General features: G+C 33.9%; 1 protein-coding gene across 2 annotated transcripts in view; it reads right to left on the bottom strand.

Moving 5' to 3' along the window:
- Positions 1-1,393: 1,393 nt before the first annotated feature.
- The window catches only part of LOC125673012 (uncharacterized), a 1,263,960-nt gene continuing 1,242,081 nt past the window's right edge, over positions 1,394-23,272 (bottom strand). For both annotated transcript variants that reach the window (XM_056159239.1, XM_056159238.1), the window contains exons 2-11: positions 22,916-23,110; positions 22,558-22,665; positions 22,355-22,421; positions 16,397-16,626; positions 16,265-16,291; positions 10,174-10,200; positions 9,490-9,516; positions 8,189-8,215; positions 5,855-5,881; positions 1,394-2,379 (exon numbers count right to left, since the gene is read on the bottom strand). In XM_056159239.1, coding sequence (XP_056015214.1) covers positions 2,312-2,379; positions 5,855-5,881; positions 8,189-8,215; positions 9,490-9,516; positions 10,174-10,200; positions 16,265-16,291; positions 16,397-16,626; positions 22,355-22,421; positions 22,558-22,665; positions 22,916-23,108 — 801 coding nt within the window. In that variant the 5' untranslated portion in view covers positions 23,109-23,110 and the 3' untranslated portion in view covers positions 1,394-2,311. The remainder of the gene's footprint in view (positions 2,380-5,854; positions 5,882-8,188; positions 8,216-9,489; positions 9,517-10,173; positions 10,201-16,264; positions 16,292-16,396; positions 16,627-22,354; positions 22,422-22,557; positions 22,666-22,915; positions 23,111-23,272) is intronic.

Here is a 23,272-nt window from a genome sequence, read left to right as displayed (position 1 = left end):
TCTACGTGAGAAGAAAAAATCTCTCGCTGTGACCTTCAATTCGACATTTAGATATATCGATGACGTTTTGTCTATTAACAATGATAGCTTTCATTCATATGTCGATTTGATATATCCCTGTGAGCTCGAAATAAAGGAAACCACAGAGTCGTCCACTTCTGCTTCATACTTAGATATTTTATTGAAAGTAGACATTAACGGCAAACTAACAACTCAACTGTATGATAAACGGAATGATTTCAGCTTGTCCATCGTCAACTTCCCACATTTATGTAGCAATATTCCATTATCACCTGCATATGGTGTTTATATATCTCAACTGATTCGATATGCAAGAGCTTGTTCTGGGTATAGTCAGTTTTTAAATCGAGGTAAGCTACTGACAAACAAGTTGATTTCAACAGTCTCGATTGAAGTCAGCATTTCGCAAATTCTATGGTCGTTATAACGATCTAGTTCGTCAATACAACCTTGCATTGGGTCAAATGCTGTCTGACGTGTTTCATACCGATTGTTAAGCCGTTCTTGGCACACTGATTTTGACTGCGGATAACTCCGTTTACCTGATCAGGATATGGGGCTCACGCCGGGTGTGACCGGTCAACAGGGGATGCTTACTCCTCCTAGGCACCTGATCCCACCTCTGGTGTGTCCAGGGGTCCGTGTTTGCCCAACTATCTATTTTGTATTGCTTGTAGGAATTATGAGATTGATCACTGTTCCTTATCTTCACCTTGCATGTCATAGGCCCCTGATCTGGTTATCAGACTGTTGGTGAGGTCTTGCACTCCCCCCCCCCCCCCGCAATGTTGTCGGTAAAACGTAGGTTGTTGATCTTTCGCCCACCGATGGATATTCTGGACTCAAAGTCATGTAGTATCTCTCTCATGACGTTTTCCAGGAAGAGATTGAACAGGGCTGGAAAGAGTATGCATCCTTGAGATCCCATCCGTTTTCTTAACATAGTATGTTGAGAAGGACTGCGCTGCTGGCAGATTTCTGCAATGATTGGATGGCCTGGATCAGTCCTTCCACGATGCTGAAGCCTCTCAAAGCATGACATTTCTTTTTTGCCACATCCTAGCGAAGGCCTGTTTTAAGTTGTTGATGTTGTAGGTGTTTCAGATACGTAGCTTAATTTATCGGGGTAGTTAAATAGCAAAAAACTTTTCTGTCTGATCTTCGAATTTTTAAATTATCGGATGGGGGGGGGGGGGGGGGGGTCCATCATCGCTATATGGGTTCAATTCATGTTGTGTAAGCCTGTTATCTTCTCATTCAAAACTGCAACCAAGCATATTGGGGGATGCCACTCAATATATCCTTATTCGCATATGAAAATAACAAATCGTAATCATAAGGAGGAGGGAGCGAGCGCTCATCCAATTCAATTGATGATTTTCAAGTTTACATTCAATGTCATCATTCAAAGTTCTATCAAAAAGAGTGGGGGGTCACCCAATATATCTGTATTCGCTTATGAAAATAACAAATATTGAACATTGAGAAAATAAAGTGGGACACCCCCACCCCCGTACGATTCTACGTGCCTGGGAAAAGCAGTTAGATATATCATATTGTTTATATACCTACTCAAAAAACTTCCCAGAGTTCATTTGAAGAATAACTGATACCTGTTCCGGATTTGTAGGTAGCATTTCATATATGGAGCAGGTCAGAATTTCTCTGCTGCTCATTAGAGTTGGTATATAGATCTAGATAACATTTCGTATGTGGAACATGTCAGAAGTTGTCTGCTGATCATTTTTGTTGTAAGTTCTGTGAAATTTTAAATAAGTTCCCTTCTCCAAGCAGTTCAGAAGTTTTCCATCACTACGTTTGCATTTTGACTGGTTTGCCCTCAGCTCAATTCATCTTGTATAAGCTATATCTTATTATGGATCCTAGTATTTATTATTGTCTAATTTATCTTACTATAGATAATTACAACATATCTATCTTATATTCAATTAGCCATATTTATCATTTGATCGGGATACTTTCATTATTTTTCATATGGTATTCCTTGGGTGGCGCAGCAATTACATGCACCTCGTTGTATGTCTAATTGCTTGGTGGCCTTTTTTGTGTGGCGCCTTTTTGACACCATTAATGTTTTAGTTGCATATTGACTGCGATCAATCTGTGTAATGTATATATCTTTATTTGCGCAGTTGCAAATCTAGTTCTATTTTTTTTTTATTATAAAGTGATCCCAGTCAATTAATTTTGTAAAAAAAAAGATGAACTATGATGTATTTTTCTCTGTTGTCATTTGTTTCAATAAATGACATTATCACTCAAAATATTGTTATTTCATCATAATAATAGTCAGTTGACACAAAAACGAGCTTCGGAAAGCTAACGAAATAGACAAATCTAAAAAGAAAAAGAAAAAAGAAGTTGGTAGAGGAAGAAAAAAAATAAGAAGATCCTGAATCAATATATTATACATGAAAGGCGATGATAACGAACAGTGACTCACATTGTTTATCATTTCTTATTTAAAAATTGAACTCTAATGTTGTTTAAAAATGACCCGTTATTGGTAATTTTAAAAAATCACTGTATATTCACTGCCTCCTATATAGGAAAAATAGTCACCAAAAATCAGTTTGCTAAATGTATGCCAAATACCGCAGTCAGAAATGTTCTATGTTACCTCCCCCAACACCCTGCACGGGATTTTCTATTTTTTTCCTATCCGCAAACGCAACGAAATCTACGTGTTCTTCACATGTGTGTTAACAGCCTGAGTGCACCCCAGGAAGTAGCTTCAGTTACCAACATCAAATAATTCCTTAATAATCTGCAAATTACACAGAATACCCTAATCGGGATGCAAAAAATGAGAGAAAAGAAATAAAAGGAATGCAAAAATCGTACCTGTAAGAACAATTCTTTTAAATGAAAGGTGAAGATAACGAATAGTGATCAATCTATGAAACTAAAATACACTAAGTTCAATTTAATTTTGATTGAACAATTACATGTAATAGTGTGATTTATGTCCGCGGCATGACAAAGGGGAAGTACACATTCTTTTAATTTTCTGTTAACAAATGTAACTTGTTAAATATAAAAACGACATTTAAGGGAACATGCATTATCTTAATTTCATTCGCTTTCATTTTAATGTATTTTTCACATGGGTAAAAGTGTATGACAAAATTTGTAAATATCAATCAAATATGGAAGACCTGTGCAACATACACCAAGCGCAAAATAACTTTAAAAGAATTCATGAAAAATGAAAACAACATCTGTTGACTATATATGCATAAGTAATTGCTCACATTGATTCTCCTTGTGCCAAAATTCGCACATTTTCGTCAATAATTGGTACTGATAGGTTACAAAAACAGGGTTTAGCCTATTTCTTAATTCCACGGTTAAAACTAAACACAACTATCTTTTTGTTTCTAGATTTCTATCTATCTATGTCTTGAAGCAGTTTTTTTTTTGCTTTCAAAGAAGCTGTTCATAAACATCGATATCATGATGGTATTTGCGGTTTATTTTCTGTTGGAAACAACGCTATATTTAATTAACGCTAACAAGAAAACGACAAGAGACATATGGAAAAATGAATGTGTTCTCATAATTACATATTGTGGACATCTTTTGTATGTAAAACTTATACGGTACCAATTTTGATGCACCAGATGCGCATTTCAACATATAATGTCTCTTCAGTGATGCTCAACCGAAATTTTTGAAATCAGAAATAACAGTAAACTTGTTGGCTTAAAGAGCTATTTTAAGGAAAAACAGAGTGCCAAAAAGTGGAGTAAAATTCGTCTAAGGATGTTTAATTTGATCAAATTCGTAGACAGGGCCGATTTTGCTCCCTAATGTACCTAGCTCTTTCTACATACATGTATATTTATTGTTTTTAGATGTGATGTTTATATCTCTCAAATGATTCGATACACAAGAGCTTCTTCTGCGTATAGTCAGTTTTTAAATCAAAGCAAGCTACTGACAAACAAGTTGATGGTGCAGGGGTTTCAACAGTATTGATTGAAGTCAGCATTTCACAAATTATATGGTCGTTATAACAATCTAGTTCGTCAACACAACCTATCATTGAGTCAAATGCTGTTTGACGTGTTTCATACCGTTTGTTAGGCCGTTTTTGGCACACTGATTTTGACGATTGGCATAAAGTTTTATTCTGTTATGTCATTGGTTCTTCGATTTCATTGCTCATTGCATACATGTATATCTTTATCCAATAATAGGCTTTCAGTATATGTAAAAATCTACGGCGTTTATCTATGTTAGAGCAATAATACAGTTTGGTGAGCTGCAGCCAACTGATATCTTCCACATCTTATTGTATGTTATTTCTATATTTAAGTATATGTTTCATATTCACATAAAGAGCTGAGATACACAATTATTTTGATTGGAAATTATCTACGTTATTGTAATTTACCATTCAAATTTGTAAATATTATACGAGTCTGTAAGATCTTCAATTGAACTATCTACAGAACACATTTACATATTTTTATAAAGCACAGTGTTCTTCTAAAACGTTTATTGTAGGCGTAATTTACAATAATCATCAAGTCAATGCCTTTATTTTGTATTGAATAAATTAATGAAACCAACATCTGCCTTCCTGCTCGGTTGGAGATAAAACGTCACCGTTATATCAAACATCGAGTTGAAGGTCACAGTAAGATATTGTACGTGTGTTTCCCTGTATAAACGTCGGTAGAATAACTAAATATCGCCGACAAACAATACGAAAATACAGAGGACATGACCCAAATTATAAGCAAAATAGGATACTTGATTATTATTGAACACTTTATAATTCTGAAATTGATGGGGTACAGAAAGTTTAATATCATACATATACACTGTTAGTATTACTTTTTCCTATCAATGAATTTGAAATTATCTTACTAAAGGTAACCTGTTAGTGATCTTTGAATAAAAAGAAAATGCAAGAATTAAATTCCTATAGGATTGCAGGAATATAACAGGTAAATTGATTCTTATCATATACACTGTACATGTATTTCTTTTCACAAACGTCTTTAAATGAACAATACATTTCGGAGGTAATATTTGTAAAATGGTAAATCTGAAATTTATGGGGTCCAAAATGTTGGCAGCATACATATATCTGTATTTCGATTTCCTATAAATAGATTAAGAATGAAATATTTTTTACTCATCTTATACGATATAAAGGAAGTTTGGACAGTTTACACTTTGTAAGCCGCAAAATTGTTTATAAGATAATGCAAACAGTTGACACTTACTTTATATTCTATAAAATTAGTGAAAATTACTTTCAATCCTGATGAAATGTGAATTTAACGAACAGTGACCAATCTCATCAATCGTATAAGCACTACAAAATAGATAATTGGGCAAACACGAACCCTGGACACACCGGAGGTGGAATCAGGTGGCTAGGAGGATGAAGCATCCCCTGTCAATTGGTCACATCCGCCGTGATCAATGTATCCTGATCAGATAAACGGAGCTCCCCGTAGTCAAAATTAGTGTGCCAAGAACGACTTAACAGTCGGTATGAAACACGTCAGACAGCATTTGACCCAATGATAGGTTGCATTGACGAACTAGATAGTCACAATTCAGTTTATTAAACTGTTTGTTTTTTAATAATAGTTGATGAATAATTTTAAATAAAATATAAATTCCATCTAGCGTGGACCAATATTGTCGTAATGTGAAGTCATTCTACGACGTCATAGATGGGGACTAACCGGCTTCTTTGTCTATACGGTATAGAGAATATTGATAAAATCAAATTAACGAATGGAACTGTGTATTACAAGTAAAATGAAATTATTAAAAAAAATCTTACTAAATTGATCCAACCTTGGATCTTCGTCTACAAAGAAAAAGCAAAGGTTAAATTCCTAAAAGATCGCATTAATATACAACAAACCTAATTTGAAAAATATCATGTACATGTATTTCCTGTGAAAAAAGTTCTTGTAATAACTGTAAAGTTCAGAGATATATTATAAGAAAATGCAGTGCACATGACCCCAATTATAAAAAATAGGTTGATAAGTCATCCTTGAAAGCTTAATCATTCTGAAGTCTACCCTGTTTTAATAACAAAAAACTGCTATCATAGGTATTATGCACTGCTATTTCCTATGAATTAATTGAAGATTTACTTACTCTTATCATCAAATTTAAAATAATTGTCAATTTCTGAGTCAAATTATATGAAAATGCAGAGAACATGACTCCAGTTATAAACTGAAAGAATACTTAGTTTTTCTTTTTTTTATGAAAGCTAGTTAATTCTTAAATATATTGTGACCTACGAAATGTTACAAACATACATACTACGCATTACTTTCTTATGAATCAATACGGAATATCGGAGCCATTATTTCGTCTCCGATTCCGTCGTGGTTTTAATATTTAGTGCATGCCCAACGAGATAACCTTTTCTGCCTTAACTTATGCAACTTTCAATAGACAAGCACCTAGTTACCACTAATTACTATCAGATATAGTGAGTCCAGGGATATTTGAAAGTTGTGGGTTGGGGAGCAAACGGAGAAAAAAGGTACCATTATATATGTAGAATTTTTTTTAGCAAGAAAAACAATTCTGCCCACACCCCAAAATCGTAAACTCAAACGGGAAGGGGGGGGGTATTCTTCAATACATGTACGAGTTCAGTACTTGTATTTCTACTACATCTCATCGCCATCATAAGAAGTGATCAGCTAATAAATCGATCTTTGCATGTACTAAACAACAAACATTGTAAATGATAATAACACGATAAGTACATCACATGTCAAGGAAACGTAGTTGGGGGGGGGGGGGGGGGTAGAAGTGAGGCGGGTGCTACATGTTAAGCACTGTATGTATGTATCTGGGAATCCATGCATAAATTGGAATTATTTATATCATTTTATTGCGGTTGGTTGTTTTAATGACTCAAGAAACTGAATCTCATTAAGTAATTATCCACATACGTATATAGAGGAAATTATTTTTTTGATCTTCGTTTTTAAACATCACAATTTAATGCAATAACTCAAGTTTTTTGGTACTAGGGCATTCACTTACAACATTGTACAAAATAACTTACAACCAGGTAGATATTTTTGTATCAGGAATGAATCGTCTTTAGCCATCACTATTTTGTATACAAGAGTTGCCCAAGTGATGCTTAATTTCGTAAGTTCATTTTCTGAAGAGTTCAAAAAATTTCTAGTTCCGATATCCCGTATTAAGAAATGAAAGTAATTTTTACATATCTTGTATGACATAAAGTAAGTTTGGGCAGTTTACGCATTATGAACCGTGAAAACGTTTTATGAAATAGTGTAAATTGTCTCAACTTACTTTATATCGTATTTTGTAAAATTACTTTCATTCCTTATAATTCAATTTTGTAAACTATTTTTGATGTTATTTGATGAATAATTATGAAGAAAATATTAATTTTCTGTAGTGCGGACCAATATTGTCGTATTCTGAAATCATTCCTAGGACGTCATATATCGGGACTACACATCTACTTTGTTCATATGATAAAGATAATGTTGATCAAGTCAAATGAACCATTCAAAATATGTGTAACAAGTAAAATTAATTTGAAAAAAAGTCTTACTATTTTCAACCCGCTGAATATAGGAAAATGAAGAAGATATGACTCCAATTATAGAATAAGAAGATGCATAGTTTTTCATAACAGCTTGACAATTCTTTAATTTATTAGGTCCACAAATGCTGCAAACATACATATTTTGCAGTACTCTTTTGATGAATTAATTAAGAAATGAAGGGAATTTTACTCATCTTATATGATATAAAGTACATTTAGGCAGTTTACACATTGTAAACCGCATAGAGGTTCTATAAAATAGTGTAAACTGTCACAACTTACTTTATGTCATACGGGACGAGGATAGATCACTTTTATTCCTAATAATTTAATGTGTTAAGCTGTTTCTGATCTTATCTGGTGAATAATTTGAAAGAAAATATGAATTTTATGTGACGTGGACTGATATTGTCCTATTGTGAAGTTATTTCAAAGATGTTATATCTCGTGACTAAACGACTATTTTGTTTATACGATATAGATAATATTGACAAAGTCAAATGAAGCAATCGAATTGTGTGTTACAAGTAAAATTAAATATCTTTAATAAAGCATTACCAATTTCAACCTGCTCTGGATCTTTGTCTGCAAAGGAAAGGTAAGAATTAAATTCCTAAATCATTGCAGTAATCTGAAGCAAAGGTACTATAAATAATATCTTGTGCATGTAATTTCCATACATGTCCAAGACCGAGTGTAATGTTGATATCGACGACATCAACAATGTCGTGTTGATATCGTTTCGATATCAACCATATGGAGTTTTTGTAATTGACTGATGATTTGTGAAATAATATAAAAAAATTACCACAGACTAACTATCATGTCGATATCGACGATATCGGCAATATCACTTCGATATCGTATTGATATCGATAGTTGTATGAATTTTGTTGTTGAAGCCAATCATCATAAATGACGCTGGGTGCTTTGTCGATATCGTCGATATCGACAAAACTGTTCCGATATTGTATCGATATCGATCGTGTTTCGTGAATTTAATAAGAATTCTGCCATCAAATCAATGTCGAATCATATGTATATATGATTTTATAGGGCTGATTGGAAAAGGAAAAGGACAGGTACACATATTGGCCAATGGCCATCATTGAAGCTGTCGGGAACGCACAGAAAGTTCTGCAAAACATTAGCGAGGACAACACAATGGACGATATTGACAACAAGGAAAACGGGCACTGCGATATTTCTATTCATAAGCACAAGTTTAAAGAAGGACAGTAGCAAACAATTTCATAACCAACTGTTTACCAATCCTGATTCGATATCGACATGATATCATCGATATCGTCGATATCGACAACAAGGGAATCCCAGTCAGTGTTAAATTTATAAAGAGACAAACAACAATGAAGAAATATAGTTGGTAGAATATCATAACAAAATCTTGAAACGGTAACGCTTCGATATCGATACGATATCGTCCATATCCACGATATCGACAGTAAGGGGAACTCATTTAGTGCAACATAGCGAAATTTAGACACAAGTGTAAAGAAAATAATAGCTAGTACAGTTATGAAGAATTGTTTAACAATGTTTGCAACGGATACTTTGTTGACAATCATGATTCGACATCGATTTGATATCATCGATATCGACGATATCGACATAACACCATGTCTTGGACATACCTCTTAATTTCAATGACAAATCACCTTAAATTAACAGTAAATTCAGAGGCAAATTATAAGAAAACGCTTTAGATATCATCCAAATCTTAAAAATGTTTTATCATTCTTCAAAGCTTTATAATTCTAACTTGCATTGTGTCCGAAAAAGCTGCGATCATAAATATCCTGCATTGCTATTTCCTATGAATTAATTTAAGATAATCTTACTTTTATCATCCAATTCTGAGTCGTGGACTAGAAAGAAAAGGGTAAGAATTAAATTCCTAATGCAACACAATGATATAAAGTAAAGGTAAATTGATTAAAATCATAGACATGCATTTCCTTTGATAAACGTCCTGATATAACTATACATTTCAGAGAAAAAATACAGGAAAATGCAGAAGATATGACTCCAGTTATAGAATAAGAGGATACATAGTTTTTCACAAAGCTTGACAATTCTTAAATATATCAGGTCCAAAAATGCTGTAAACATACATATTTTACAGCACTATTTGTGGTGAAGTATTTGAGAAGTGAAGGGAATTTTACTCATCTAATACGATATAAAGTAAGTTTGGGAAGTTTACACATTACAAACCGCGAAGAGGTTTTATAAAATAGTGTAACCTGTATTCGCTTAACTTATCTCGTATTGAATGAGGATAAATAACTTGTATTTCTAATAATTTAATGTATTAAACGGTTTTTTATCTTATCTGATGAATAATTTGAAAGAAAATATGAATTTTATGTGATGCGGACTCATATTAAGTTATTTCGAAGATGTTATATCTCGTGACTAAACGACTATTTTGTTTATACGATATAGATAATATTGACAAAGTCAAATGAAGCAATGGAATTGTGTTTTAAAAGTCAAATTAATTTCTTTTAATAAAACCTTACCAATTTCGACCTGCTCTGGATCTTTGTCTACAAAGGAAATGTAAGAATTAAAATCCTGGAAGATGATAGTAACATAAAACAATGGTAATTCTATTCATATCATGCACATGCATTTCATGTGGCAAACTTCAGTAAAATAACTGTAAAGTTCATCGATACATTATAAGAAAACAGTACATATGACCGTAATCATATATGAAACAATAGGATGCTTAGTCCTTTTTTAAAACTTAATAATTCTGAAGTTTATGGGGTCGGAAAAAGCTGCGATCAGAGATATTTTGCACTGTTATTTCCTTTGAATTAATTTAAGATAATATTATTCTTATCACCCATCTCTGAATCTTGGACTACAAAGAAAAAGGTAAGAATTAAATTCCTAACGTATCAAAGTGATATGAAACAAAGGTAAATTGATAGAAACATAGTTATGCATTTCCTTTGACAAGTGTCCTTACAGTAACTGTAAATGTCAGAGTCAAAATATGGGAAATGCAGAACACACTCTTCCAGTACTAGAATAAAATGATACATGATTTTTCATAAAAGCTTGATATTTCTTGAATCTATTTGATCCAAAAAGGCTACTATCATACATAGTCTGTATTGCTATTTTCTATCAATTAAGTTGAAATAATCTAACTAATTTTAACCCGCCCGTGATCTTTGTCTACAAAGAAAAAGTAAAATCAATCCCTAAAGTTTTATAGCAATATAAAACAAGGTAAAATGATGAATGTCCTTAGAATAACTGTAAATTGCAGAGGCAAAATATATAGAACTTTAGTAGATATGACCTCAAGTAAATGAAAAGTACAGGATACTTCACGTTTTATAAAAGCTTAATTAATTAATGGGTTCAAAAATACTGCTAACATATATAGCCTGCATTACATTTTTTCTGAATCGATTAAGGAATGAAAATATGTAATTATGATATATAATGACTTTTACGTAACGTGTTAATTATGTATTTTCTATTGTGTATATATAGGAACAGTAAGATATGGTAAATGTATGTTTTGTATAAAATGTTAGATTTGTTTCTTTCAAGTTTGATGGATATAGGGTATGAATTTTTTTCTGTTTAAGCCCCCCTCCCCTTTTGTTGGGGGGGGACTCATATTGGTATGTTTTCTTATCATCGCTGTCTTGGGCGGAAATTTAAGATCAAGCAAACATAGATGTTGCAATGTTTTGATATATGGCCGTTACATAGCCTATTACATGGATGACGAATCACAGCGTACCGTTAGAACCCTTTGGTCATTTGTTTGTGTTTGCTTGGGGTGCAAAGATTGTTGAAGTTATTTTATGTACACAAAAATTAATTTGATATTTGAATTGTATTCACTCTGTTTGTCATTATATTTATTACGACATTAGGAGACCGTTCAGAAGTGGTTCATCTCGTATGGAAAGTCAGTTATATGATATTTATTTTACTGTTAATTGTTTAAATATGTGCCTTCGGAGATGACTGAGTTGAATAGACTAAGTGTTTGTTTGACTGGACATTCCTTTATTCGACGGGTTAGACAGTATCCAAGGTGAAAATAACGAACAGTGATCAATCTCATAACTCCCATAAACAATACAAACTAGATAGTTGGGCAAACACGGACCCCTGGACACACCAAAGGTGGGATCAGGTGCCTAGGAGGGGTAAGCACTCCCTGTCGACCGGTCACACCCGCCGTGGGCTCTATCTCCTGATCAGGTAAACAGAGTTATCCGCAGTCAAAATCAGTGTACCAAGAACGGCCTAACAATCGGTATGAAACACGTCAGGCAGCACTTGACCCAATGGGGGATTTTTCTGCGATGAGAAACTTTGGTTTGAATGGTGATCGATTCAATGTTTTTAAGCGGGCACGGGGCGGCATGAAACTCTTGTATCTTACACAATCGACTGGATACTGTATTTTTTCTGTGATTCTGGACATATGTTTCCTACATATCGGGGAAAATGACTTTCACCAGTACAGCAGTGACGAACTGTATCGCAATATTGTTTCCATTGCAAACTATTTGCGGGAAGCATAAGCACTCGGCGTGGGATCGTAAGCCAGTTGTTTCGCCGTCGACCATTAGTCGTGCAACCAGGTTTCAATGATAAGGTGATTGAAGTCAACGTTATCTTAAAACGGGAGCTTGAAGCTAGGCAGGGGACTCATTTCTGGTGTCACAGAGGATTCTGGAACTCCCTCGGTTTTCTCAGCGCTGATGGTGTGCATTTACAATCCCCAGTCAAGGTCCCATTGTCACGTCATCTCCGATGCACAAGTATTAGGATAGTATTTGCTGTGTGATACATCAATGGAAATGATTTCAGGCCAGTATAATTCAATTTTTCTCAGTTGAATTGATAAATCATGTTTTCGAGACATACACATTAACATTATTATACAAAGCAAACCTAGGTATCACTTTGGCTTAGTGTTTACATGTGTATTTAGGGCCTCGTTAGGCTGACGGTGTAGTGAGTGCTATATATATATATATATATATATATATGTATATATATATATATATATATATATATATATATATAATATATATATAGTTCCATTGGTTACTACGTATCATCCCGCCCTCAAGAACATCAACGGTATTTTGAAGAAACACCTTCCCATTCTGCATGCCAACAAACGAATGGCTGGTGTTTCTAAGGAACCACCGATGGCATCCTTCAGACGTCCCAGAAACCTGAAGGACATGATAGTAAGGACCAAACTGGATAACCCTTTACCCAATGGAGGTTTCAAAATATGCTCAGACCTCAGATGTCAATTATGCCAATATAGCTCAGACACAGGGTTTTAGCAGTCCTGTCACGGGTCGCAGTTATAAAATATTGGGAAACTTTTCCTGCAAAACCAATAACTGCATCTATCTCATCAGTTGCGATGTCTGCCAGAAGCAGTACATAGGAGAAACAACAGACCTTCGCAGACGGGTCAACAACCACCGGTCCTCCATCAGAACCAAACAAGATTTGCCAGTAGCAACACATTTCAATGGCAATAACCACCGATGGGAGGACATGACAGTAGTGGTTATTGACCATGACCCCAGTTGGTCAGATACCGAAAGAAAGCAGAAGGAAAAATTCTGGATGCACAGGTTGAAGTCATTTGAACCGCATGGTATCAACAAACCTACTGACTTCACCAGGATGAATACGGGCTAAACCCTTACTAAATTTTAAGCTTTATCTAGACCTACTCGTCTGATCATGTCCCTAATAGTGGTACTATGACCATTTTTGAACAAATTTTTTTCTTTTCAATTCTGTTTACAATCAGCCCATCCCCTTCAATTACTTTGAACTTCATAACCGATTGCTTACATGTAAAACCCATTTATCAGTTTCCGTGATTCTATGTTTTTTGCGCATCTACCCTAGACATGATCAGTACAGGAATGTCTGATGTTGATTCAATTTCCTGGGCTGCTTATTCTTTGTTTTTGTTTGGAGTTGGTCCATTTTGTTAACCTATTCAAACTTGTTGTTTGCATTATCTTTTTCTCAAACTTTGTTCATTTCTTACTTCGTTTACATAGCTTATTTTCATTTTTTTTGTATTTGTTACTTATTATTATCTTTTATAAATTATGCATGGTTAAAATAGAATCTCTCTGGGTACGAGTTAGCTTTACTATTTGTCAACGTAATTGGGTTAATTCGTTCCACATGAGATTAATTAAGTATATTGTTTTTTTCATTTCGGACATTTTGGATCAGCTCTTTGGACGAATAAGGCATGTCCTAATTCGCTCCACTTTTAACATTGATTGGCAAGCCTAAAGACCAAAAACATGTAGTCTGCGTTGTAAATAAGTTTGTAGATTAGTGTAGTTTTAGTGCTAGATGTATTTATATGTAGTTTTTGTTATTATGCTCTGTTGATATTGGCCACATTATGTAATTCTTTTCGTTTGTCCTGAAGAAGGGACGAAAATTTGACAATCTCGTTGTTCGTGTCGTTGGTCATTTTAGTGCTTTGTATAATTTTTTGTATTTGACCTTGTATCCATGGTGTGGATCCGACACTCTGAGGTATCGGGTGTTGTTGGAACTTTAGTGCTTTTATATATATATAATAATTACTTTTCGCAATGATCGGTAAAATTATAGGTAAGAAATAAAAAAAAAAAAAATACACGAAGACGTTTAGTAAAGCTTTAGCGCTTTCATTTCAAATCTTCAGAAGCTTTACATTTAGTAAAAGAAAGCGTTAAAGCTTTACTAAACGTCTTCGTGTATCTTTTTTTATTTTTTAACTATATATATATATATATATATATATATATATATATATATATATATATATATGGAATTGGTGTACGAAACGTTATGCTTTTTAACATGGTTTATAGTAGAGCATTATCGGACATAAATTGGTCAGAAGTATTCTCCCTTTCTCTCTTTTGAGAAATTTAAGGAGGTATGCTACACCAGAGAAATTTGACGTAGATGAAAAGCGGAGGATATATATAACAATATTTTGAAGTTGAAAATTTTCAAATTTACTTTATTTTGTCAAAAAATACAGTTTTAGTGGAAGGTAATCTGAAAAAAAATTTAAAACCCCTGCTGTATTCGAACCTGCGACCTACAGGTTAGCAGTCGGTATTGTAACCTACAGAGCTACTCGGCTAGGTATTTAAATGGAAAAGAAAATGTCAAATATTGCTGATATCGATTTTTGCATCCATGTTTTTAAAGGAAGTCAGCCATTATGACGATGTAGAGTACTACCTTAAGAGTCGGTTCTTGAAACTAAATATCCTATTTATGTTGTAAACGTTTTAGTAAACGTAGAATATAATTTGCAGATAATTAGAACACGTTTTGACGATAAAATTTTAATGGTATGTCCCTTAAATATGGGGTCGAGAGGTGTAACATTATATTCTGAATAACTCAAATATGTTTGATAAATTAGAGCAATAATTAAAATTTACATTTTTTATTGTTATGCCGGATAAAATAATCAAACGAAAGTAGTCATTATCAATATAGTCGTGAAAGACTCCTTACCAATCCAAGTTTTGAAATATGCAACAAATCAACTACCTTTCAATGTTATGATAATTGATCAGATTTCATATAGCATTGTCCACTAATGAAAGGTGAAGATAATTGACAGTGACCAATCTCATAACTCATATAAGCAATACAAAATAGAGCAAACACGGACCCCTGGACACACCGGGAATGGAATCGGGTGCCTAGGAGGAGTAAACATCCCCTGTCGACCGGTCACATCCACTGTAAGCCCTATATCCTGATAGGAACAGCCTAATAGTCGGTATAAAACACGTCAGACATCATTTGACCCAATGATAGTCGGTATTGACGAACTAGGTCGTTATAAGGACCATATAATTTGCGAAATGCTGAGTCAATCACTAAGAATGTCTTGGACAATCAAAAGTGGATTGGGGGAAACAGTACAATGACAATTATATCTGCAGTCTACAAATGTAATATATCAATGTCGTAAACTTCCACAAAACCAGGACTCCAATTATTAACCTACCAAAACGATTTCCTAATAAGTTATTCAATATAAGTGATATGAAATGCAGTTTAGTTGCTAGTGGTGGCACATGCCTTGTTACGTGTATATGGTACGATTATCGCCATTCATCAAATTGATATACGTATAGATTAAATGATATACAGAAAGAAACTTAAAATAACAATATATGATGCTACTATATTTAACAACTGATGTTCGTACCATGGCTTTGAATTTTGGTATAATTTGCGTACGGATTTAAATGCTAGTCAGTTGCTATTTTCAATTTGTTTTTAATGTTAATCGAATAAACATTACATTTCTTGTTATTTACTGTAATTTGACATGAAATAAGTATTTATTCAATTTTCGTTTTCTACGAAATAACGATCGCAGAATTGATTTACCATGTTTAATGAAAATAATGTGCATAAACCTACGTTCTATGTTTTCCAAACGAAAAAAATGCGTACAAAAATATGGGGTTCAAAACGGCTTACATGTATATCATACATAACCCGTACTACTGCTTCCTATAAATTAATTTTGAATAATCTTACCCCAATGGACCGGCTCTGGATCTTCTCCTACGAAGAAAAAGGTGAAAGAGTTACCAAAATATAAAACAAAAATAAATTGCTTAATATCATATACACGAATTTCCTTTGGCAAGCGTTTTTAATTCAACATACTGGATACGCTTAAGTATTCCTTCTTTTTTCTCCTTCGTCTCAAGAATATGAGTGCTAGTAAAATACAAAGTACAAAAACGACGGCCACGATACTTCCAATGATCACCCCGACATCGGTGGATCCTTGTTCTACAGGCGGGGTAAGTGTACTTGTTATATTCGTTGTTGTATTGAGGACGTTCATCAATGTTGTAGGAATAATTCCATCCTTAGTAGCAAAGGTTCTCGTTCTAGATTTAGATAAAATGAAAAAAGATTGTTTATACTAAATTTCCAATATTGATAAGTCACGTTGTAGAGATGAGAGAGGTGGAGCCAATACGAAGTCCTGGATCCAGAGTTTTAATTTAGGGTTGCCATTTTAAACTGATTAGACTGGGGTCTGGAAATCACAATGGTTCAAGGGCGAAGTCCTGCATGGTTGGGTCAAATGGGTAAAACTCCAGAATATTAGATATTTTAAGACATCAGTCGTCTAGTTACAGAGTAGACATTTTAACTATTTCCATCGGTATTACCAATCATCAGAATTCAGAAAATGACGGATACTGTAGTATGTGGATTCCACGGAAGCCGCTAGATGCCAGGGTATAGCAATACTATTCATGTAACTGGCGGCCGCCATTTAATTTAACTGCCAGCTGTTACTTATCATATGACGGTCGCCAGTTAATTCAAATGATTTATATGGCTGTCGCCAGTTATTAAACTCCTCTCTCTTTCTCTATCTCCCTTTCAAAATGAAAGGGGTGCAATGCCTCACCACTGCTTAGTAGTATGTATGTAATACATATATATACAATCAAAAAACAATGATTTAATGTTCTTAATTATATATATATATATATATATATATATATATATATATATATATATATATATATATGTATATATATATATAATTAAGAACATTAAATCATTGTTTTTCGATTGTGCTGTTAAATACGTAGAACCACGAGACTGATCCTCCATTTTTTTTTATCAACGTTCAATATCTGTTATTTTCATATGCAAACTAAGTTATTTTCAGATGTGAAATAAGATTAATTGGTGGACTGGCCCCCACCCCACTCCTTTGGTGTTAGTAATGAATGGTAAAAGTGTAATACTGGATGGACTGATAAAATGTAGGATGAACGGAGCCCCCTTTCTCCAATTTAGGAATACGAAGTTTGGGCAAAAGAAACATTTTAGGTTCCTTTTCTGCTTGTCAACAATTGTAGAAGACAATTTCTCCTCCGACTGTCCCTACATTTTGAAAAACGATGCTGCGTGTTTGCGTACTATTCTAAATCTTTCCAAAATAATCACTCAGCGCCGCCATGTATAAATTAAGTGGCGCCGTCACATAAATTAACTGGCGTACGCTAGATACGCAAGATAATAAGTGGTGGCCGCCAGTTAAATTAAGTGGCGGATGCCAGATAAACAAATATTAATTCTATACTCTGGTACCTATCGGCTTCCGTAGGATTCAATGTCCCAGATATCCCTGCATTGCAAAAGTAGAAATAAAGCCTTAAACACACCCCTTTATTAATTTTGTACATTCGAAGGCATTTAGGTTGGACATAAATCTAACAAAGACTGAAAATCAGCCAGCAAGATGAGAGACTTTTTTTTTCTTTATCTACTCATACTTTTTGATTTTTTTTTTTTTTTGATTATTCAATATATAAAATAAGTAGAAACACATGATTACACGTTTGACGTTCAGATCACCTTAAAATCCAAAGGTGAGACAATAATGATGATATGATAATGATAATGAAATTTATATAGCGCCTTACATAAAACAAAGTAGTATAAGGCACATTATACGGTAAGAGGAGGAATACAACGATATAACACAGTTAAATGAATAAATATTGTTTAATGTCCCTCTCGATAATATTTCACTTATATGGAGACGTCACCATTGCCGGTGAAGGGCTGCAAAATTTAGGCCTATATTCGGCACTTACAGCCTTTAGGCAGGGAGGGATCTTTATCGTGCCACACCTGCTGTGACACGAGACCTCCGTTTTTGCCGTCTCATCCGAGAGACCACCCCCATTTAGTCGCTTTTTACGACAAGCTAGGGGTACTGAGGAATTATTCTAGCCCGGACCCCAAAGGAAAATGAAAATTAAATGACAGTATGAAATAAGATGTTATATATCTGTAACATTATCAAAATAAACACTATAATTAAGATCAATATGTAAAATCGTAACTCGACAAACAGCAGTATTATGCACCCTTTACAATCGGTCCAATATTTTTTCCAACACCACAATTTCGGCAGTTTCCATAATTAAGTTTAGATGCGACAAAGGCATTTACTAGGGTTTTACAAGCTTCATTTGTTAAACAGCGTCTTCACGCTCGATGTGAAAAATCTTATGGCGACATGACTTAACGATTGATGACACTTATTTTTCAATTGTAAGATGTTGATACGAAGAAATTCTTCACGCATGTTGAACTCTTGATAATATGGTTCCCCGCCTTGAGATGTAGCGTAAGGACGCAGTCATAAGTTTTGTTTCAAATAAAAATAAAATCAATTCAGACACACATGTACCTCTGTACATGTGTATGAGACAGAGTACATGTGTGGAATTCATAGGACATGTATTCCATTTCTGGTTTGGACCGACCGTTAAAGAAAACAACAGACTGATTAGGGGCAATCCAACATTATATGGGGAAGGAATGCGGCAGTCAGACTGTCTCAATCGTTGGCCACCATGTATCCCAGTTTGTAAAACATCAGATTAAACATTTAAGATACCTTGGAGTGGAATCTAATCTAGTCAGCCCCCGTCATCAACTCTGTTACAAATGTAATACTCTTGGTATTGGAAATCAATTCAAACTAAATTCGCTACATAAATTGGTTAATTGCTTGCTGATTTGAAATCACTTTAGATGTGTATGTTTATCTTCAAATAATGTACCAAATATTCATCAGTTAGGTTGATGATTTTCAAACATAGAGCAGTTTTAAGCCAATACTTTATTCACATACTGGTTACTGATAAATGATCTGCATTCTTATCACTGATATACACTGTGCATACTAAGCACTGATACACACTGTATATACTGGATACCCAATAATATGCACTGTACATACTGGACACTTACGTACACTGTACATACTGGACACTGATATACAATGTACATACTGGACACTAATATACACTGTACATACTAGACATTGATATACACTGTACATAATGGACACTGATATACATTGTACATACTGGACATTGATATGCACTGTACCTACTGGAAACTGATATACACTGTACACACTGGACACTCAGTGATATTATAATCAATGTTATATGAATTATGTACAGGTGTTTATTGAAACATTTTTTATTGTATTTAGGAGGTATTCCTTTATGTATTATTGTACCAGATCTTGGAAAAGATGTTATATTTACACATTTACACGAAATTATATATAGATAAGGTCACTCGGACTGATATTACATATGATATGGATTTTGGCATGTGATATTCTATTTATCATATACTGTACCATTTCATGCTTAGATATTGTATCCAAACGGCATAGTGTGATTAATTTGGTGTGGCTTATTTTTTTTAAGCTGATTTCATTAAATGTTTTTGTCTTATGACATACGGGCTACTTTTTAGTGTTTTAAATACACATCAAGGAATACCTGTTACATAACCTTACCATGGTAACCTTGATACAATTATGTACTCTGGTAGAAAACCTAGATGATGCATTTACTATAATAACATTTTGATGTATTGATTAACTAGGGTAAAAACGTTGATACATTAATTAAAATTAATCTAAGTATGATACAGGGCTCACGGCGGGTCTTACGGATCGACAGGGAATGCTTACTCCTTCTGGGCACCTGATATCATCTGGTATATACAGGAGTCGGTGTTTGCCCAAGTCTCTATTTTGTATTGCATTGATTCACCATGGTTAAAACTTTGATATGTTGGTTATTGCGAGAAATTGCGTAATTTTAGGATTGATATGCATTTTTGCACGCCGATCCGATTCATGTATAAAATTTTGGAGAGGGTGGGTGGGTGTTTTTTTTTTATTTTTGGTCGGTAGTTGATATCGGCTATTGTGACGTCATATCGCGCAGTGCAGAATTGGCATAATAATTATAAAATATATGATAAATAGATATATTATACACACGCCTGATATACACTATGCATACTAGGTACCACATTACATGTATAACTTTTGTATATAAAGGAGCCAACTGATACACCTTCTCTGTTACTGGACACTTTAAATGTACTTTGTACAGATTGGATATTCCTTGGTATAACATGTGACTTGAAAATACAGAAAAGCGCACAGAACGATGACAACTAGATCAAGAGCAAAAATAAAGTTAACAGTGACTGGATTTTACGCATCATCAAACATACATGTACAATACCTAATTCGTAAGTATGCTATTTAATAAACGTAATACAGAACCACATCTTGCGTAAACAAACTGTTTCACACTTTATTGTATACGAGAATTTTCTGAAGAGAAATAACTCGATCATATATTGAAATATGTCTAAGTCGTTGCATTACAGAGAAGCTGAATGTACGTTGAATCGCATATCATTTCTAGTCAAAGTACAGCTTACTCCACTTATCTTGAAGTATCTTATTTTGTAATATCGCTTATTGTGAAGGAAAACAAAATCCCCAGTCTCAGTTTCTTGTATTTTTTGCATTAAAATATCGGTTAAATTAAAATCGCTTATATTGAAATATCGCTTATTTTGAAATCAATTATCGGTCCGCGAAGTAGATATGTGTTGTTTTTATAACGGCTATATTGAAGTCACCTGTGATGGTAGTTGTGCAGGTTGGTAGCCTCATAATTACACAGGTAGGTGTCAGTTATTTGGTTTCCCATGGCTTACTTTTCATTGTTGGTTTTTATAGGAATAAAATAGCAGTGGGGTATAATCACTCTTTAACAGCTTGATGACAGAATCGTTTGTAAAATTCGACCTCCCCACAAAAAAGAAAACTTTTTCACTGGACACCAAATACAAATAATAACTGCAATAGATATAAGAATTTGAAGTCAAAGTCTGAAATGACAATTTTGCTTAACTCCAGTAATTTCAAACACCTCACCGCTAGCACAGAGCATTAAAAATAGTTTTTGCAAGACTGGGTTCACATTAAAATCTCCAAATAAAGTCTATAACATCTGACGCGGACAACGACAATGACACAATGTCTTTACAGACAACATGATGTCACTTGCTTATGTTAGTGAACTTTATTTTTTTTAAGTGGTTCTGAAATTCTGATGTTAGACATACATGTACATGTGTGTTAAACGTTTTCACGGCGATCGTTTCAAGGGAAGAACTTACTTCCGATATAATATGCATGTACATACTACAAGGGAAATATCGGCGACGAGAACAAAAACGAAATTCCGGATGAAAATGTGACGTCCAATTAGCCTGGAAATTGTATGTGTAAATTTAATAATAATTAAAAAAAGATTATATATAGACGCTACCTAAAGTAGATGACTAAATTTTTGTAGAGATCGGAAATTGAAATAGTCATTCTTGGTCAGCTCAATAAGAAACAAAAGTTAATAAAACTCACATATTTTTTTTTTAAAATTAAAATATTCAGTGGACTAAATTCAATCAATTATCTAAATGTTGTAAATTGTGTAATGTAATAAATTCACATTTCTGCTTTCGTAATCGGGATCGAGATGCCAAATGAAGCCCCCGATATGGTCGACATTTCCGATTTCGCTTATTTTAAACTTCGGTTATATTGAAAAAAAAAAGGATTGGTCCCCTGACTTTCAATATATCCGGAGTAAGCTGTACTTTCTAACACAAACACATTTTTTTATCAAATAATTATTCACATGAATAAATTCTTATTTCGTGTTTCATGAAATCAACATTTTTACTTACTGATTTGGACAGGAAGGATTTGCATAGAAACATCTGTGTTCTGTATTGATTTGGTGACAAGCTGGAACTAAGAATGAATTGGAGAAGTAATGGACATGCACACTTGAAATTCATGCCCCTTCGTCTTTGTTTTGTTCATAATCAAATAATAAGGGGAGATAAAAATATTTCTATTGTCAATATATTTCAATGAAAATACTAACATTTATATAGTTCGTTTCCTCTGTAATGGTCCTTTGGACAACCCTCCGTAAACTGACTACAGTTGATAGAGTTCAGATTTCCATCATTTTGTACCCATAGACAATGACCTAATTAAAAGGAAAGAAATCATATTCATGTGCATGGATGTACACACGTAAATAATGATATAGCAGTGAATTTATGTTCAATAACCTCTTTTGTGATAATCTTTATAGTTAATACACATAATGTATTCATTATAGGTTCACCAAAACATCATACAATATCATAAATGTTAACAACGTTAAGAAATTGTTTTAGTTTTATGATCAAAATAAGCTTGTTAATTTGGTCCTTGTGTTTGACTTATGTACTCACCTTTCGGGTAGAATGCCACAGTGGAATTGTAGCAGAATTCTACTAATGCCGTCAAGTCAAGCTTAGGTACACATGTATACGGATTCCGTCCAAACTTATCCACGTTACAGTTCAGTCTGGTCGCTGCTGCAGTAAACTCTGTTTTACTGAGAGGACAAGAATCAGCCACGTGACCATATCCGCTGTAAGACATACCTGAGTTGGAAACAAGAGCATTATATTGAGTGGTTCCAAATTTATTGGATTAATTTGGACGTCTGCATTCACATAGGAATACATAGATAGATATATAGATAGATTGATTGATTGATTGATGTTTTCCGCCACACTCAACAAAGTTATCTGGTGGCGCCCATT

The sequence above is a fragment of the Ostrea edulis genome, chromosome 3, assembly GCF_947568905.1.
Source record: "Ostrea edulis chromosome 3, xbOstEdul1.1, whole genome shotgun sequence".
Taxonomy (NCBI): domain Eukaryota; kingdom Metazoa; phylum Mollusca; class Bivalvia; order Ostreida; family Ostreidae; genus Ostrea; species Ostrea edulis.
The sequence above is the reverse complement of the archived record's forward strand: the minus strand, read 5'-3'. Positions and strand labels throughout refer to the sequence as shown.